The following is a 15,078-nucleotide window of genomic DNA, read 5'->3' as shown; positions in this document are numbered from 1 at the left end:
TTAGTTAACTCTGCTAACAGCCAGATGACTCAGCGGTGAGAAGGCGGCCCTTCACGGGCGGTATACATCTAGGGTCAGTGTGATTTGGGGTTCACCAAAAGTAGGAATGTCGGAATATTCTGATTAAAGGAACCTCAATTTGAGCAAATGCTATGTAAATTCTGCCTATACACAGTTATAGATGAGATGATATAAAGCTTTATATAGCCTAAAGGAGATTATTGTTGCAAGGTTACTCAGTCAAGAATATATACTTTAAAATATAAAATGTAACCGTTGAGGTACAGAAGAAAATGCAATCTGTGCATTAAAAAGTAATAGTGCAAAATGCAGATGTGCAATGAAATCAAATAGTTATATACTTTATGAGGAGGAGTTGCAGTCTTATAGCCGCAGGGAGAAAGGATCTTCTGTGGGGTTCAGTGGTGGAGTCAGTCTATTACCAAAGGTGCTCCTCTGTTTGTCCAGTATGTCATGGAGGGGGTGAGAGGGATTGTCCATATTGCTCCGTAGCCTTTGCAGCATCCTCCTCTCAGACATGACCGCCAAGGGATGCAGTTCCACCCCCAGAAAAGAACCAGCCTTCCTGACGAGCTTATCGATCTCCTCAGCATCGCTGCTCTCACCCTGCTGTCCCAGCAGACTGCAGCGTAGAATAGAATGCTGGCCACCAGCATAAAATTATAAAGAAAGTATATTTACAAAATTTACAGTTACGGAAAAAAAGGAAAATAGAAGGGCTCATTACAGTTAAAGCAGTCCAATGTGCACAGAAACATTGGAGCTCGTTTCTGTAGTAGTCGGGAGTCCATTGCTTAAGTCATGCTCTAGACGCATGGTCTGCGTGAAAACACCCACCACGGTCCAGATTTCCCTCAAAGACCATCTTAAATGAACAGGCTCTCTTAGGAATATTAGCTCTTCTTCCTCGGAGCCATTCATCTGCACAAGGCACTTCTTGCAATGGGGACTCTTGTTCCAGTGGCATTCTGCTGCATCTTCCCTTGTGCCCTGTTCTGCAGTTCCTGTCGAAAGGACCCCAAAGCAGACTACTATGCTTCAGAAATCTCTTCCCACAGGGCTCTTTAGAACCTTCACTGCATCCCAGAATCCTGATTGGCTGACACAGCATTCCTAAGTTGGACAACATGGCCCCTTATCTTTAACCTAAACCAAAACATTCTAACCAGCAGGACACACTGTTCTTACAGAAAACTGCTAAAATAAAATACCTCACAGCATAGCTGTTACGTTAGGATACTCTCAACAGTGCACCTGTATGAAGTCATGAGTATGGATGTGCATTTTCCAGCTCTCTTCTGCCTCCTCTGAAAGTAGAGGTATTGGTGACCTTTCTTGATTGTGGAAGATGTGTTCTGGGATTATGAGAAGTTATGTGAGATGAAAGCTCCCAGGAGTTTGAAACTGTTCAAAGTTTCCACTGCTGTGCCGCCAAAGTAAAAACTCCAAAAGTACAGTATACACTCTGTTTACCCAACCTCTTCTCAGAATGTCAGTCATTCATCCTAGAAATCAGTCCAGTAAACCTGCTCCACACTCTTCCTTCATTATATCCCTTGTTAAATAAGGAGAGCAAAACTATGTTCAGTCTCACTATAGTCGTTGGTTGGGTATTGCTTGCTGCTGCAGTGGCTCCTGCTTGCATCAAATACCAAAGTGCAGTGTCCCTACAGATAGGTATATAGTCATAGAAAACTGGCACAGAGCAGTAAATGTTTACTACTCTGTTTCCGGAACACTGTTCAACCCTTCCCTCAGGTTCTCTGATTGTAAGGTTATCCTTCTCACAAAATCACTAAGTGCCACTCCAATCTCAATCCTATTTCACATCCTCAGCGGTTCTGATATTTCTTCCTTTTGGTCGTGGTTGCCCCCGCTATCTGATGATAACAAGAAGCCTGTGTGGGAGAGGTTTTAAACTGGAAAAGCCATTGTACTGGGGCAGTTCCACTCTCAGCCTTGGAAGTCAGAGTCAAGTGATACAAGTTGTTGTCACAGCTGGGGTCTTCGTTGGTTGCAGTGGATGACAATGACTTCTTCTGTAACTTTCGCTCTCCTCAAAGCATTGCAGAACTGCCTTCCTGGCGATTGGATCTCACTGCTGATATCATCTACTCAGTCCCCCAGAGCTGATTTTGCACAGTAGGACAGGTGTGTCCCTATCTCACTGGGGTATGAGGCTTGCCAGCTATCCTCACCTGTATAGTCTGCCTATCGAGGTGTGGCCTCTGTCGCATGCAAACAGCTGCTGGATGCCACAGGTGAGAGCTGAGTGTCCAGTGGGGACCAAAGTTGAATGAGCTGTTCCAGATTGAACACAACATGCCCCTTCACCGAAGGTGCTATCCCTCCCTAGACACACCCTACACCCCATTTCTTCCTTTTAGCAACTTAGATAACCTCAATGTAACCTGAGAAAAGATTTTTATATGAACACACAAATTAGGACAGGAGCAGGCCACTCATCCCAAACATACTGATCTACCTTCCAATAAAATCATAGCTGATCCTTCTAAGCTCAGCTCTACATTCTTGCCTTCCTCTAGTAACCTTTCATCATCTTCCTTATCAAGAATATCTGCCTACTTTTGTCTTAACCATGTTTGACGACTGCTCTTTGAGGAACTTCTTCTTTGAGGAAGAAGTTTCTAAGGTCATAGTGCTCTAAAAGAAAAAAAACAGCAGGATCTCCCAGTGGCCACACATTTTAATTCCACATCCCATTCCCATTCTGACATGTCTATCCACGGCCTCCTCTAGTGTAAAGATGAAGCCACACTCAGGTTGGAGGAACAACACCTTATATTCCGTCTGGGTAGCCTCCAACCTGATGGCATGAACATTGACTTCTCAAACTTCCGCTAATGCCCCACCTCCCCCTCGTACCCCATCTGTTATTTATTTATATACACACATTCTTTCTCTCTTTCTCCTTTTTCTCCCTTTGTCCCTCTGACTATACCCCTTGCCCATCCTCTGGGTTTTTCCCCCTCCCCCTTTTCCTTCTCCCTGGGCCTCCTATCCCACGATCCTCTCATATCTCTTTTGCCAATCAGCTGTCCAGCTCTTGGCGCCATCTCTCCCCCTCCTGTCTTCTCCTATCATTTTGGATCTCCCCTGCCCCCCCCCCCACTTTCAAATCTCTTACTAGCTCTTCCTTCAGTTAGTCCTGACGAAGGGTCTCGGCCCGAAACGTCGACTGTACCTCTTCCTAGAGATGCTGCCTGGCCTGCTGCGTTCACCAGCAACTTAGATGTGTGTTGCTTAATCATCCTTCATCTTTGAGTTTTCCAATACTAGGCAACTTTGCCCTTTGGTGAATGTTTTTCCCTTATGCCTGTCCCCCAGCACCACACCCTCTCACTCAACCCTCTTTGGTTCTCCCATTTTTGTCCCCTTTCCCACACCTTCTAGCCCCCACCCCCAACCACACATAACCCTTCTTCATCTACTTGTCCACTTCCCCTCCCGGTTACATCTTCCCATTTCACACAGGCCATTCTTCCCCCCCCCCCCACCCCCAGTGCCTTCACCGCCCATCTGGTTCTGGTTGCGGCTCCATCTGCCATTCACTGCTCCCATAATGATTCCCGTTATCACCACCTTTACTTGGAGTCATAGAGTTATACAGCCCGTCAGCCCAACTGGTCCTTGTTGGCCAAGATGACATCCAAGCTAATCCTCTTTGCCTGCATTTGGCCCATAAACCTCTAAATGTTTCCAATCCATGCACCTGTCCAAATATCTTTTAAAAGTTGTTATTTTATCTGCCTTAACCACTTCCTCTGGCAGCTCACGCCACATACACAGCACCCATTGTATAAAAGAGATGCCCTCAAGTTCCTATTAAATCCCATTAATTTTTTTTTGTGATATCACTCTGGAGGAACATTGTATAATTTCTTAATGCATGCATGCATTTCTAAATGACAATAAACGAGGACTGAGTGTCCTCATAATCTAATCTAAATCTCTCCCCTCCCACCTTTAACCTATGCCTTTTAGTTCATGATCCCTCAATCCTGAGTGAAAGACTGAGTGTATTCATCTTTCTATAGCCTTCATGATGTTATACACCTCTAGAAGATCACCTCTCCATCTGCTGCACTCCAAGGAATACAGTGTTAGCCTGTTCAGCTCTCCTACAATTTAGTCCCTCAAGACCTGGCAACGTCCTTGTAAATCTCTTATGTACTCTTTCTGCACGTACGCAGAAAGCTTGCCCAGATGGATTGAAGGAAGATACTGGTAGGGATGATGGCAGAGCAGAGATGGCGAAAGTTTCTGGGAAAAGTTCACAGGCACAAAATAGATATATCCCACAAAGGAAGAAGTTCTCAGATGTCAAGGATAGGCAACCGTGGCTGACAAAGGAAGTTAAAAACTGCATAAAAGCCAAGGAAAGGACATATAAGGTAGCAAAAGTGAGTGGGAAGTTGGATGATTGGGAAGCTTTTAAAATGCAACAAAAGGCAACTAAAAAGCTAAAAGAAGGGAAAAGATGAAATATGAGGGCAATTAGAGTAGGCAGCTGTCGATCCCAGGGGATTATGCCTTTGCGCCTCTGGTGGATTGTGGCCTCTCCGGCATACAAGCCTGGGGGGAAAGATTTGAAGAACTGCCTGTTGCCCATGCAGCGGGTTCCCCCTCTCCACGTCACTGATGTAGTCCAAGGGAAGGGCAAGTGCCGATACAGCTTGGCACCAGTGTCATTGCAGAGGTTGCCAGAGTGAAGTCGTAAACAACATTAAACTTCCTTAGGGATCCCAGCTCTGGATTTCATCCTCAGGGTTTACTCCTGAAGCCTTTCCCATGAGTGAGTATGGCTGCAAGGCAGCAGAGGTTTAAACTCAGAGTTCTCCTTCTAGGTGGGCTGCTGTCCAAGGCTGACGAGCCCCACCTGCCCAAAGCAACTGGTTTTGAGGCACCAGTGGTCCACCTTTGCCCCTTTCTTGTCAGTAGAAGCAGTTCCGCCGGGCCTAGTAGCTAAGCCACACATGAAGGCCACAAGTTGGACTTGGTTGTCAGAGGCTGTCAGAGTCTCGTGCCATTTGGAGAACTTTATAGGCAGTGAGAGCATATCCCCACTACCACCCATCCCGGCTATGACAACCTTAGGAGCCAAGGGCAGACTAGCCAATAATATAAAGTAGGATACCAAAAGTTTATTTTACAGTTATTTAAAGAGTAAAAGGGAGGTGAGAGTTGATATTGGACCACTAGAAAATGATGCTGGTGAGATAGTATTGGGGAACAAAGAAATGGCAGATGGGTACTTTGCCTCTGTCTTCACTGTGGAAGACACTAGCAGTGTGTCAGAGGTCCGTGAGTGTCAGAAAGTAAGAGTGAATGCCATTGCTATTATGAAGGAAAAAGTGCTAGGCAAACTCAAAGGTCTTAAGGTGGATAAGTCACCTGAGCCAAATGGACCACTTCCCAGAGTCCTGAGAAAAGTTGCTGAAGAGATAACAGATGCATCGGTCATGATCTTTCAAGAATTACTGAATTCTGGCATGGTCCCGGAGGACTGGAAGATTGAAAATGTCACTCCACTCTTTAAGAAGGGAGGAAGGCAAAATAAAATAAATTATAGGCCAGTTAGTCTAGCCTTAGTGATTGGTAAAGTGTTGGAGTCTATTATTAAAGATGAAGTTTCGAGGTACTTGGAGATTAATGACAAAATAAGTCAAAGTCAGCATGGTTTCTGTGAAGAGAAATCTTGCCTGACAAATCTGTTAGAGTTCTTCAAGGAGGTAACAAGCAGGGTGGACAAAGAGGAGACAGTGAAAGTCACTTACTTGGATTTCAGAAGGTATTTGATAAGGTGCCACACATGAGGCTGCTGAACAAGATAAAATCCTGTGGTGTTACAGGGAAGATGCTGGCAGAATGGCTGACAGGCAGGAGGCAGTGAGTGGGAATAAACGGGGCCTTTGCTGGCTGGCTGCCGGTGACTAGTGGTGTTCCTCAGTGGTCAGTATTGGGACCACTACTTTTCACATTGTTTGTCAGTGATTTAGATAATGGAATTGATGGCTATGTGGCAAAGTTTGCGGATGATACGAAGATGGGTAGAGGGGTAGGTAGTGCTGAGGAAGCAATGTGATTGCAGCAATATTTAGACAAGTTGGAAGAATGGGCAAAAAAGTGGCATATGGAATACGGTGTTGGGAAATGTATGATAATGCATTTTGGTAAAAGGAATAATAGTGCGAACATTAGACGCGCAGAGGGACTTGGGAGTCCTCGTGCAGGATTCCCTAAAGGTTAATTTACAGGTGGAATCTGTGGTAAAGAAGGCAAATGAAATGTTGGCATTTATTTGAAGGGGAATAGAATATAAAAGCAAGGAGATAAGGCTGAGCCTTTATAAGTCACTAGTCAGACTGTACTTGGAGTATTGTCAACAGTTTTGGGCCCTTTATAAGACCATAAGACAAAGGAGCAGAAGTTGGCCATTCGGCCCATCGAGTCTGCTCCGCCATTTTATCATGAGCTGATCCATTCTCCCATTTAGTCCCACTCCCCCGCCTTCTCACCATAGCCTTTACTTATCAATCTCTGCCTTAAATACACCCAATGACTTGGCCTCTACTGCCGCCCGTGGCAGATTATCTCAGAGGGGATGTGTTGTCATTGGGCAGATTCCAGAGGATGTTCACAAGGATGGTTCTGGGTATGAAAGGGTTAACATAGGAGCATTTGGCAGCTTTGGGCCTGTACTCGCTGGGATTTAGAAGAGTGCGTGGGGATCCCATTGAAACCTACCAGATGTTGAAAGGACTGTTATAGGGTGGATGTGGAGAAGTTGTTTCCTATGGTGGGTGTATCCAGAATTGGAGCGCACTGCCACAAGATTGAGGGGTGACCTTTTGGAACAGAGGTAAGGATGAATTTTTTTTTTAGCCAGAGAGTAGTGAGTCTGTGGAATGCTCTTGTCACTGGCTGGGCTGGAGGCCAAGTACGTGCGTATATTTAAGACGGAAGTTGATCGTTTCCTGATTGGTCAGGGCATCATAGGATATAGCGAGAAGGCAGGTGTATGGGGTTGAGTGGGATCCGGGATCAGCCATGATGGACTGGTGGAGCAGACTCGATGGGCTAATTCTGCTCTTATGTCTTATAGTCTTATGGGTTAATTGTCTATTTAGAAATCTGCTGGTAGTGTTCATGGGTTCAAAGTCTGTTCAGAAATCTGCTGACAGAGGGGAAGAAGCTGTTCCTAAAACATTGAGTATCTTCAGGCTCCTCTACCTCTTCACTGATGATGGTAATAAGAGGTGGTAGGGTCCTTAATGATAGGTGCCACTTTTTGAAGCATCATCTTTTGAAAATGATGGTGAATGTAGAACATTACAGCACAGGAAGAGGCCCTTTGGTCCACGATCTGTGACGACTACAATGCCAGTCCAGCTGAAATCCATCTGCCTACATATGGCCCACATCCTTCCTTTCCCTGCCTGTTCATGTGTCTGTCTAATTGCAGACATTGCTATAATATCTGTCCCACCACTTTCACTGGCAGCATGTTCCAGGAACCAACCACTGTGTTTAAAAAAAAATTGCCTCATAAATCATCTTTAAATTTCCCCCCTCTCACCTTAAACCTATGCCCTCTAGTATTTGACATTTCCACCCTGGGAAAAAGACTCTGTCTATTCTCATTATTGAAGCCAGGGATAATCACACAAGCTCTGATGTTAATCCTTTCTCTGCTAGCATCTGTAGAATGAGAAAAACCACAATGTGCTCAGGTAATCATCATGATCACTTTTTGATTTGATTCAATCACCCTGATATCTTACACTCTGTTCCTTTATCCTTTAACCTTGCTTTTAATATCTTATATTAGCTGTAGAATTGAATAAAGTTAAGCATATTGTATATTCTGCAGTTTGACCTGTTTATGATGTTAATCAAATTTCTATATGTACAACATATATCAAGGGATTTAAGCAGTATATTACAGCACATTCAGACAGAAATATAACTATTTATATGATACACTGGATCATGAATTATTAAATATATTGTCACATTTTTTTCCCAGCCCTGGTTCACTGAAGATTTGAATTATATGTCCACCACTGTTTCGTCTTCATAACACATGCTGGGATTAACAGCTGTACAAAAACCGTGACATTTAAAAAGTTAACAACATATTGGATTTGCTTTTAATGAAATGGTTCCCAAACTATTGTGGGCTTAATGTGAAAAGATCTGGGGAGAACTGTTTGAAAGCGGCTCCCTCTGCCATGATGCTTATAAAGCTGTGAGCCGTTCATCAGCTGAATGTGAGCGGCTAGTAATTTGTGTCAGTGTACACTCACTGTGAGAAGTGGCTGAGAGTGTCAGGAGCTTCATTCAGTGTATTGGTCAGGAGGGGGCTGAGTGTCATCCAAAGATGATTAATGGGCTGTCTAGGGTGCAATAAGGGCTCATATATGCTCAACACCAGTGTGTAGTTCTACCTCCTAGGGGAAGAATGCTAATGGCTTTGTGTAGACCTGTGTATAGTGGCAGACTCGATGGAAGCTAAGGAATTTCATACCCCCTTCCGGCAAATAAAACTGTCAGCAGAGTGACAGAGATCAGAAAGTCAGGGATCTTTTACTGAAACACAGTGATCCATAAACTGATGTTCCAAGGTGTTGTGGAGTCTCTTGCATTTGCTCCATAAAGGAAGACCTTAGTGTCAGTGAGGAATAGGCACTCGGGGCCGATTCCAGACTCAACATCACCTCACTTGGTTAAAAGAGCAGAGAATCAAAGAGATTTAGCAAATGGGGTCCTTCCCCAGGAATTCCTGGAGGTAGTATTTGATAAGAGGAGTAAAATACATATGACTATGTTCTGTCAGTGTTGTTGAGAGCTAGGTCTAGCAGCCAGCATAATGAAATCATACAGCACAAGAACGGGCCCTTTCGGCCCAATTCTTTGATGGGTCTGGGGTATGAAGGGCTATGGTTCAGGTGCAGGTCAGTGGGAACAGTTTGCATGGACTGGATGGGCTGAAGGGTCTATTTTGCCAAACATATGCCTGTACGAAGCCGTCAGCATTCTCTGTGACTCCGAGAGTGATGGTGATACCTACTGACACCAGTTCACTTCCTTTCCCATCTGAATACCAATCCATGACTCTGCACCTCCGCCTGCAGGGTCTTACCAAGTACTCACAGAGTCTGATGAAGACTGTCTGTATTGCAGGACTTTTGTTCTCCTCAGCTTTTATTGTCTAGCATGTCAAGCTGAAACACAGAACTAATACAATATACCAAATCTGGGAATATATTCCTAAAAGCAGTATATCAACACAGTAGCATAGCAGTTAGCGTAATGCCTAACAGCACCACCGACCTGTGTTCAATTCCCTCCACTCTCTGTGAGGAGTTTGTACATTCTCCCTATGACCGTGTGGGATTCCTTCAAGTGCTTCCATTTCCTCCCACACTGCAAAGGTGCATGGGTTTGTGTTGTGCTGGCACTGGAAGCATGGCGACACTTGTGAGCCACAGCCAGTCCACAAATAATACGTTTCACGATATGTTTAAATGCACATGTAACAAATAAAAGTAATCTTTCTTCTTTTTAGTCCAGCTAGGAATGATCATCTCATAATTCATCCCTGATTTTGCCTGGTTTATTTGGGAAAATATGCTGCATTCTTTAGTGACAATTAACATAAGTAGTGTTATTCATAAATAGTTGAGCACTTGGCTTAAGGTGAAAGCTCTCAGATTACAGGCCAGATGTGAATGTGGGTAGACGCCGTCACACTACGTGTTGTCTGGTGGAAATGGCCGATCAGAGGAGCAGAGCAGGTGGTGTCAGCTGAATGAGGATGTGATTAATGGGAAGTGGCAAAGTGAGCATGTGAGCAACTTGACAGGGACTGGCAGAGCACACTGGTGCAATGGGGGAGGCGACAGCCTCTGGTGATTGAGTGAGGGGGATTGGCTGATGAGGGCAGGGACAGATTTAAATTGTTCACTGGTACAGAATGTGCCCACCAGTTGAAGATTAGCTTGATTTGTCACTTGTACATTAAAAAACAAACAGTGAAATATATCATTCGTGTCAAGGACCAACACAGGATGTAAAGGGGGCACCTTGCAAGTATTGCCGCCTTTTGCCGCCAGCATAGCATGCCCACAAGTCACTAACCCTAATCTGTGCGTCTTTGGAATGTGGGATAAAACTGGAGCACCTGGGGGAAATGCGCACGGTCATGGGGAGAATGTACAAACTCCTTACAGACAGCAGTGGGAATTGAATTCCAGTCACTGGTGCCGTAAAAAAACATTATGCTACACTACCATGCCACCCAGTTATAAGGATGCTGACCATTGCATTATGTGCCATTACTGTGGTGGAAACTCATTGGTGACAATGACTGGCAACAGAAGGGGGAGAAGCCATGGAGTGGTTGGAGCGCACACACGTGTGTTTACCTCAGCTGGAGAGTGGTGTTCCCAATGAATGTAGTAGATGGAAAGGGCTGCAGAGATCCCGTGGGCAGAGTCAGTCACGTGTGCCTGTACAGCAGCTGTAACTGTGGCCAGTCTGCACCTTCACCTGCGTTAGAGATTGTGAAACACCATAAACACTCCAGGTTGGGATTGGGAAGCTTGGAGTCTAAAACACAAAAACACGTTCCAGCCCAGCGAGGCTACACGCACCAGGTGCTGTCAACCCCCAGAGTCTCCACCCTATTTACACACTTTACCAACCTGCTGCAGACATTTAATCTACAAACTATGGCTTGGGTTGTGCACCTAGGGAAGAACATGGAAATTCCTTACAGACAGCATTGGGGGCCCGGATTAAGCCCACTGTCAGGCAGCAACTTTACCAGCTGCCCACTGTTAGCAGCAGAGGCGGCAGCATGGTACCATAACAGTTAATGTAACACTTTACAACACAGGCAATTGGGATTCACTACCTGCCACTATCTGTGTGGAGTTTGTACGTCATCCCTGTGACCATTTGGGTTCCTCTGGGTCTCCTCCTACATTCCAAAGATCTACAGGTTAGGGTCAATAAGTTGTGGTCATGTTATGTTGCACTGGAAACATGGCAACACGTGTGGGCTGGCCCCAGCACAATCTTGGACTGCATTGCTCGTTGATGCAAACGACACATTTCACTGTATGTTTCAACGTACACATGATAAATAAAGTTAATCTTTAAGCTGCACCACATTTTCGCATGATTTTGCAAAATTTTTGTGCGTAATGTTCCATGGTTCATCGTTTTCATAGTCAGTGTGGTGCCCGTTGCCAAAATAATGCTCAAGGATCAGGATGCATCAAGGATATGTAAAAGTTGTTCAGTAATATGCCCAGATCTTTCCAAAAAATCACCTTCCTAAATTCTAAACACAAGAGATTCTGCAGATGCTGGAAATCCATACCAACTCACACAAAGTGCTGGAGGAACTTAGCAGATCAGGCAGCATCTATGGAGGGAATAAACAGGTGATGTTTCAGGCCGAGAGTCCCGAAAGCTCTTGGTCCAAAACATGAACTTTTTATTCCCCTCCATAGATGCTGCATGACCTGTAGAGTTCCTGTAGCATTCTGTGAGTATTGCCTTCCTAAGTTTGAGAGATCATCATAAAGCAGATGTTCAGCGGTGAAAGAAAGCAGAACCATTTCTGAGCAGCGTAATGAGCTGTATCCATTGAACTGACTACACTGTTTGTGCTGTATTGTAATGGTGGGATTCTATACCTGTGCTTGCCAATCTTGCCTTTGTATCCAAAGGCCACATTGTTGTGCATCATGCCAGAAAAAATAACTTCTAGCTGCATCTCTCAGAGACCTTGAGCACTCTACCATGAATCTTGTGAACAATGCAAGTATGAGGTTAGTAGAGCAGGATTCTGGGAGCACCCACTAACCCAGTGAGGTTAATATGCTCCAGAATAAGGGGCTTTCATGCTGTCCTTTAATCAACAACTTTATTTGCTATATACATTTTTACACAAAGAGTAGAGGGCACCTGAAATGTGTAAGAAACATAAGACATAGGAGAAGAATTAGGCCATTCAGCCCATCGAGTCTGCTCTGCCATTCCATCATGGCTGATCCTGGATCCCTTTCAACCCCATACACCTGCCTTTTCATCATATCCTTTGATGCTCTGTAGAGGCAGATACTTTAGGGACTTTTAGATGTCCGTAAAGAGTTGTTTAGATAGACACATGAATATAATGAAAATCAAAGGATATGGATATTGTGTAGGCAGAAGGGATTAGTTTAGTTAGCCTCTTGATTACTAATTTAATTGATTTGACTCAGCACTGTTCTTGTGCTGTACTCTTCTATATACATTTACATGTATTAGGAATTTGCTGTGGTATATTGGCACAATATTTAACAATAAAAATTCAATAATTATAAAGAATAAGAAATTATTATAGAAATAAAGTTATCAGTACATATACAGAATAAAGTATGCATAAATACATAATTTGTAACGGATCTGTCTGCTGAACAACTTCAATGGTAGGCTCCGTGAGTTACAGCCAGTCACCAGGAACGTTTCTGCTTGACTTGGAATACATGCAATTACTAGTAAAATAATTCCATTGAATGAGTATTGAAATGTGGATCAATTGTCACTTTGTGTTCCAGACCTCCAGTAAAGTGGGGAGGGCTGAATATCTGACCTGCCTTCAGTTTGTTTCTCTTGCTGCGTGCACTTTCTGAGGAAGCCATAGGAGCATTCAAACTTTTAATTTTCTTTCAGTCACACAATCAATCTTTTGAACAACATTCCAGTGTCGAGCCTCGATCTCCTCTTCAGCCCGGACATCGAATGTAGAGCAATCGATTACAACGGGAAGAAGATGGACGCAGTTGAGGTTTTACTGGCTTTTATGGAGAAGAGAATAGACAGGGTAAGGCACACACTGGTTTTGTGTTCAAATCCAGCCCTATCCAGTGATGTTGTGACACACACTGGTGCTGAGGGAGAAGTTCTAATGCTGGGTTAAGATATGCTATGTTCACATCTTCTCTTCATCGGGATCACTTGATGTAGTTGCATTTTAGTGGGCATTCCCAATTACCAATGTTATTTATTTGAGTTCAGTAGGAATTAAGTGAGCAGTCTTTCACTTGTCTTCTGGTTTTAAAACTGTATATTATGACAAAAGTGCACAGAGTTTGCATCATTTATAAATACCAGCAATCACGTTTCGCATGAGTGATATCGAAAGTCACTACAAATCTGCCACGCTGTGATCAGAGGTAATGTCACAGTGCAACTTGAGTGAGGAGGATGTACTTGCATTCCGACAGGTTTACACGGGGTGTATCACCACTTTCTGTTTGTCCATTACAATTTCCAAGGGGAAGAGGGCAAAGAATTGCTCCTTCAATGCTTTTTCCTTCCACTCTTTTGTAGGAAAATGAATTGAAGCTCATTATTTTGATTGCTTAAAGTGGGGAATAAGATACATCAGGGAGTAATGTACACTGGTGTTCAGAAGAATGAGGGGATCTCACTGAAACCTATCGAATATTGAAAGGCCTAGACAGAGTGGATGTAGAGAGGATGTTTCCTATAGCGGGGAAGTCTCGGACCAGAGGACACTGCCTCAGAATAGGATGTCCCTTTAGAACAGAGATGAGGAAGAGTTTCTTTCGCCAGAGGGTGGTGAATCTGTGGAACTTATTGCCACAGACAACTGTGGAGACCAAATCATTGGGAATATTTAAAGCGGGGGTTGATAGGTTCTTGATTAGTTAGTGTGTCAAAAGTTCCGGGAAGAAGATAAGAGAATGGGGTTGAGAGGGATAATAAATCAGCTATGATGAAATGGAGGAGCAGACTCAATGGGCCAAATGGCCTAATTCTGTTCCAATGTCTTATAGTGTAAAATGTGCATAAATAACAACATGCATTCACAATGAAAAAATCTATTGTAAACAGTGGTTTAAAGTGTTTACAGGGCAGTGTGATATTATGTGCATCAGCCAGGGAGCACAGGGCTGGGGTTGGAGTTGAGGAAGGTTATGGTTAATGCAGAGGAAAAGGTATTTCCTGAGGTTAGGTAGTCCTTCATTAGAAACCTGGAGCAAAGAGATCTGTAGGAACAAAAGAGCTAAGCTGTGATATTCCACTCCATGGCCTGAAGCTGGAGTTTTTTTGAGGGTCTAACAGCCAACAGGAAACATCAAGCATATGATAAACAACTTCTCTAATCTTTTGATTTAAAAATGAAATATTTATTTATTTGTGCTCTCATGTTTGATAGGGGACCAATTTAAAAGAAGGACTGACTCCAGTTTTAAGCGTTTTGACAGAGAGTTGCAGGATTCACAAAGATATGAGAAAATATATCCGTTCAAGGGTAAGGAATTGAAAAAATATATCAGAAAATACGTTATTTGATTCTTTCACAGAAACTTTGAGAAATATTTTAGTTGTTTAAGTATCTCTGGAGCACAGAACACCAGAATTGGATTAACTTTATTAAAACTATAAATGGCAACTTGGTAAGATCCAACTTCTGATCAAAGCTCAACAAAATCAGTGATTGTTTGTCTTAAAAACTGTGGCAATTACTCCGCTCACAGCCTTCCCTATTTCTCTTTTCTAATTCACATTCTGTCCCAGATCTCAGTGGCTTTCAGTGTATTTATTTATTTTCAAAGTGTATTTATCTTAAGTAAATTATATCTTAATTAAAATTAATGATGAAAGTTCTGTGACATTGTCGAAGTCAAGGAGATTTGTAAAACGGGACTATTTTTCATTCTAAACCCATGCTGACTATATGAGAACTCCTTGTTGTAGTTTAGCATCACCTCTAAACTCCCTTTACTGAACTTGTTTCCATGGCGCTACATGTTTGTTCATTTAGATGCTGGAACAATTGGCAAGGCAGACAACATTGTGGATAGAGAAAGAGGGTTAATTTATCAGAATGAAACCCGTTCACCTTCAATGGGGAAATTAGTAAACAAGTTAGTTTTATGCAACACACACAAAATGCTGGAGGAACTCAGCAGATCAAGCAGCATCTATGGAAAAAAGTACAGTCGA

The 15,078-nt window shown here is 43.4% G+C and overlaps 1 protein-coding gene across 3 annotated transcripts in view; it reads left to right on the top strand.

The window, feature by feature from the left end:
• The window catches only part of ric8b (RIC8 guanine nucleotide exchange factor B), a 105,011-nt gene that overhangs the window by 53,449 nt on the left and 36,484 nt on the right, over positions 1 to 15,078 (top strand). For all 3 annotated transcript variants that reach the window (XM_072267348.1, XM_072267347.1, XM_072267350.1), the window contains exons 5-6: positions 12,775 to 12,925; positions 14,288 to 14,383. In XM_072267348.1, the coding sequence (XP_072123449.1) occupies positions 12,775 to 12,925; positions 14,288 to 14,383 (247 nt within the window). The remainder of the gene's footprint in view (positions 1 to 12,774; positions 12,926 to 14,287; positions 14,384 to 15,078) is intronic.

Source organism: Mobula birostris, chromosome 9, assembly GCF_030028105.1.
Source record: "Mobula birostris isolate sMobBir1 chromosome 9, sMobBir1.hap1, whole genome shotgun sequence".
NCBI lineage: Eukaryota > Metazoa > Chordata > Chondrichthyes > Myliobatiformes > Myliobatidae > Mobula > Mobula birostris.
This window is presented reverse-complemented; position numbering and strand designations above follow the sequence as displayed.